We start from the raw sequence: 3,148 nt of genomic DNA, 5'->3' as shown, positions 1-3,148 counted from the left end.
AGGCTCGGCTGTGTTTGTGGACAAACTCTTCAAGCCAAAGCCGGAGTTTCTGGATGTCCTGAAGCAGTCCTATTCTGCAGAGGGCTTCAGTGTTGACTTTCTCAATTCTACAGAGGCCGCCAATACCATCAATCAGTATGTATCTGATAAGACTAACGGGAAGATAAACAAGCTGGTAGAAAGCCTGGATCCAAACACAGTTATGTACCTTCTCAGCTACATCTACTACAAAGGTAAAAGGTCTCAGCCTATGAGTTCCCTGACCTCTCGCTTTCATTGAGTTATGCTTTTAGTAATTCATAAGATCTCCTCTTTCTGCTCTCACAGGAAATTGGAAAACTCCATTTGATCCTCGAGATACCAGAGAAGATGATTTCAATGTGGAAGAAAACAAAAAGGTTCAGTCACACAGTTGAACATGGCGATGTTCTGTTTGTTCATTTTGTTTTTATTAATACATCTACAAAGCTGTTCATCTCTCACATTCCAGGTTAGGGTACAGATGATGAGAATGGAAGAAGATGTTAGTACTTATATCGACCAGGAGATCCACACATCAGTTCTCCACCTGCCCTTCAACAACTCCTACTCCATGCTGCTGCTCTTACCTGACAATATGACATTGCTGGAGAACAATATCTGCCCTGCGCATGTCAATAAGTGGTTGAAGTGGATGAAAACAAGGTGAACTGATTTTTTTGTCTTTCTTGAACAGTGCTGAAGGTTGTTGTATTTTTTTTTTGCACAGGAGTGACAGCTAGAGGAGTGACGGTTAGAATAAAATAGAATAGAAAATCCCTTTATTGTCCCACAATGGGGAAATTCTGGTGTTTTACAGCAGCAAAACTATAAAACAATAGGGCATAGAGCTTGGGATCCTGAGGTTCTGACTTCCAGCCCCAACTCCCACAGACTGCCACTCTTACCCCATTTACACTACCCTTGAAAAACCGATCCATGCCGAGACCACTCCGAGCTCGGATCAGTTAACCAGGCCGAGCTCGGTTCTGACGACCGTTTACACATCACGCTATCTTGGTTCCTCAACTCCTCACCTCCTAGTCACTATCTGCGGTATTACTGCCAGTATTGAAGGAGGAAATCAAGCAGTTGGTGGTGGTAATGCACCAAAAGTTGTTTGCCAACCGCCATAAAAAACAAAAACAAGAAGAAGAAGACGAAGAAGGAGGGAATCAAGCAAATCAAAATGGCGGCACCCGTCACATTCAGAAAATTATGCTTGATTATTATTGCTGTACTTCGGTGTTATTATTTAAAATGCCATTATTTAAAATGTTGTGTGGAGAAGATTTCGATTGTCGTTTATAGTTGAAGAAGAAGTTGTTCTTCTTCTTCTGTTTCTGGAGGGGAATTACCGCCAAGTACTGGAATGGAGTGTGAATCGGGATGTGCAGCCAGACGGAGATGACACGTTCTGCTCATGCGCTCTTGTTATCAGAGAACCGAGCCAGGGAAAAACCGAGCTGAGCCCACCTCTAGAACTGGTTTGGTTGTGTCTAGCTCGGTTCAGTTCAGTTTGCTTTCCATTTACACACGATAAGTTATCTCAGTTACTGAGTTCGGACCAGTCTCGGCACGGTTTTTCAAGGGTAGTGTAAATGGGGTATATGTCTCTGAGCAAAGACCCTTAACCCACCCAGCTCACCGGGCGCTGCACAATACTCCTCAAAGGGATGGGTTAAATGCAGAGAGTTCATGTCTTTGCACCATACTTGTGACAGTGAAATGACAATAAAAGTTGGAAAAAAAAACTATTATTTATTTTTTAGGAAATACAACATATTTGTTCCCAAGTTCTCCATCAAGACTTCCTACAAGCTGAATGATGTGTTGACTGGGATGGGAATGACAGACATGTTTGGGGATCGGGCTAATCTGAGCGGCATTGCAGAGGGACAGAATCTGGCTGTCTCAGAGGTAAGACAGAAACATATGAAGGAAGTGTCATTGCTTTTGTTTTCTCGACACAATCAACTCACTCTGCTTTAATTGCACTGTAAAGGTTGTGCACAAAGCCACGCTGGATGTAGATGAGACTGGAGCAACTGCTGCAGCAGTTACTGGTATTGGCATCACACTTCTGTCCTTACGCATCATTCCAGAGTTGAAGTTCAACCGTCCTTTCATGGCGATCATCATTGAGAGAAACACAAATGAGATGCTTTTTATTGGCAAGATTGTCAACCCAAACATCTGAGGAAAGAGAGCTTTTGTTGTGCAAACCAAATACAAGGGGAATACTTTGTCTGATGTTTTGTTCCTACTGCATACATAAATAAAAGATAAAAAAGGTTCATGTTTGTATTAGCAGTTCTTCAGTAAAAATGAATGCCCTATAATAAAGCCAAAACTAATTCCAACAGTCTGAGTGATATCTAATTGAATTCTGTGGAAATAAAAATTCTATTCACAGGAAGATCTGATGAATTTAATGGTATGTATGTTATCGTATGTTAACCTTGATTTGCATCATCAAACTTTAAGAAAAAAAGGCTTTACCAAGAAATAGCTATAGAATATGTTTGCACTTATGCTCTCCAAACCTTTATAGCATGTATAGTAAATTATGTTTCATGACTTGGTTTTATTTAAAATTTACACAGTGGGGATGAGTTAATAAAAATTTACAAGTGAAGATAGTCATTATACAAAAGGAAATATACCTTTTCAGCTCTGTTGTTTTGTACTGCAAAAGGCACAATTTTTTTGCTTGTTTGAAAAAAAAAAAAAAGGTAAATCTAAACTAAAATGAAAAGAACACAATGAATTAATTAATGTAAACAGATCGGTGATTGTAGCAGTCAAAGTGTAAAAACCAAAACGACAAAAGAAATGGAAAACAGTGAGTAGTCCGACAGCAAAAGAAAGGACAGAGTACAACATTATAATGCCAGCTGAAAAATATGTCATTTATTGCCTATGTCATCTATTTATACTGATCAGACAAAACATAATACTGAGAAAATAAAAAAATATTGTGAAAATGTCTGAGTTTCATAGAGGGATTGTTGGAAAACATATATGTGGTTGAAGACAGAGGGAAGACCAGGAACATCTGGGGTTAATGTATGATAATTACAGAGGAATAAGAGCAATGTGGTTGGTAATGGACAGGAATATAAAGATA

General features: G+C 39.4%; 1 protein-coding gene across 1 annotated transcript; it reads left to right on the top strand.

Moving 5' to 3' along the window:
* The first annotated feature begins 6 nt into the window (after window positions 1-6).
* On the top strand, window positions 7-2,311 carry LOC107100367 (serine protease inhibitor A3K-like). The gene is made up of 5 exons (XM_015398827.1): window positions 7-233; window positions 328-398; window positions 491-684; window positions 1,791-1,938; window positions 2,024-2,311. The coding sequence occupies exons 1-5, from the start codon at window positions 203-205 to the stop codon at window positions 2,216-2,218; spliced, it is 639 nt and encodes a 212-aa protein (XP_015254313.1). The 5' UTR covers window positions 7-202; the 3' UTR covers window positions 2,219-2,311.
* The last annotated feature ends 837 nt before the right edge of the window (window positions 2,312-3,148 follow it).

Source organism: Cyprinodon variegatus, unplaced genomic scaffold (assembly GCF_000732505.1).
Source record: "Cyprinodon variegatus isolate N-32 unplaced genomic scaffold, C_variegatus-1.0 Scaffold964, whole genome shotgun sequence".
Classification (NCBI taxonomy): Eukaryota; Metazoa; Chordata; class Actinopteri; order Cyprinodontiformes; family Cyprinodontidae; genus Cyprinodon; species Cyprinodon variegatus.
Note: the sequence above shows the minus strand (reverse complement) of the source record. Positions and strands in the feature narration are given on the sequence as shown.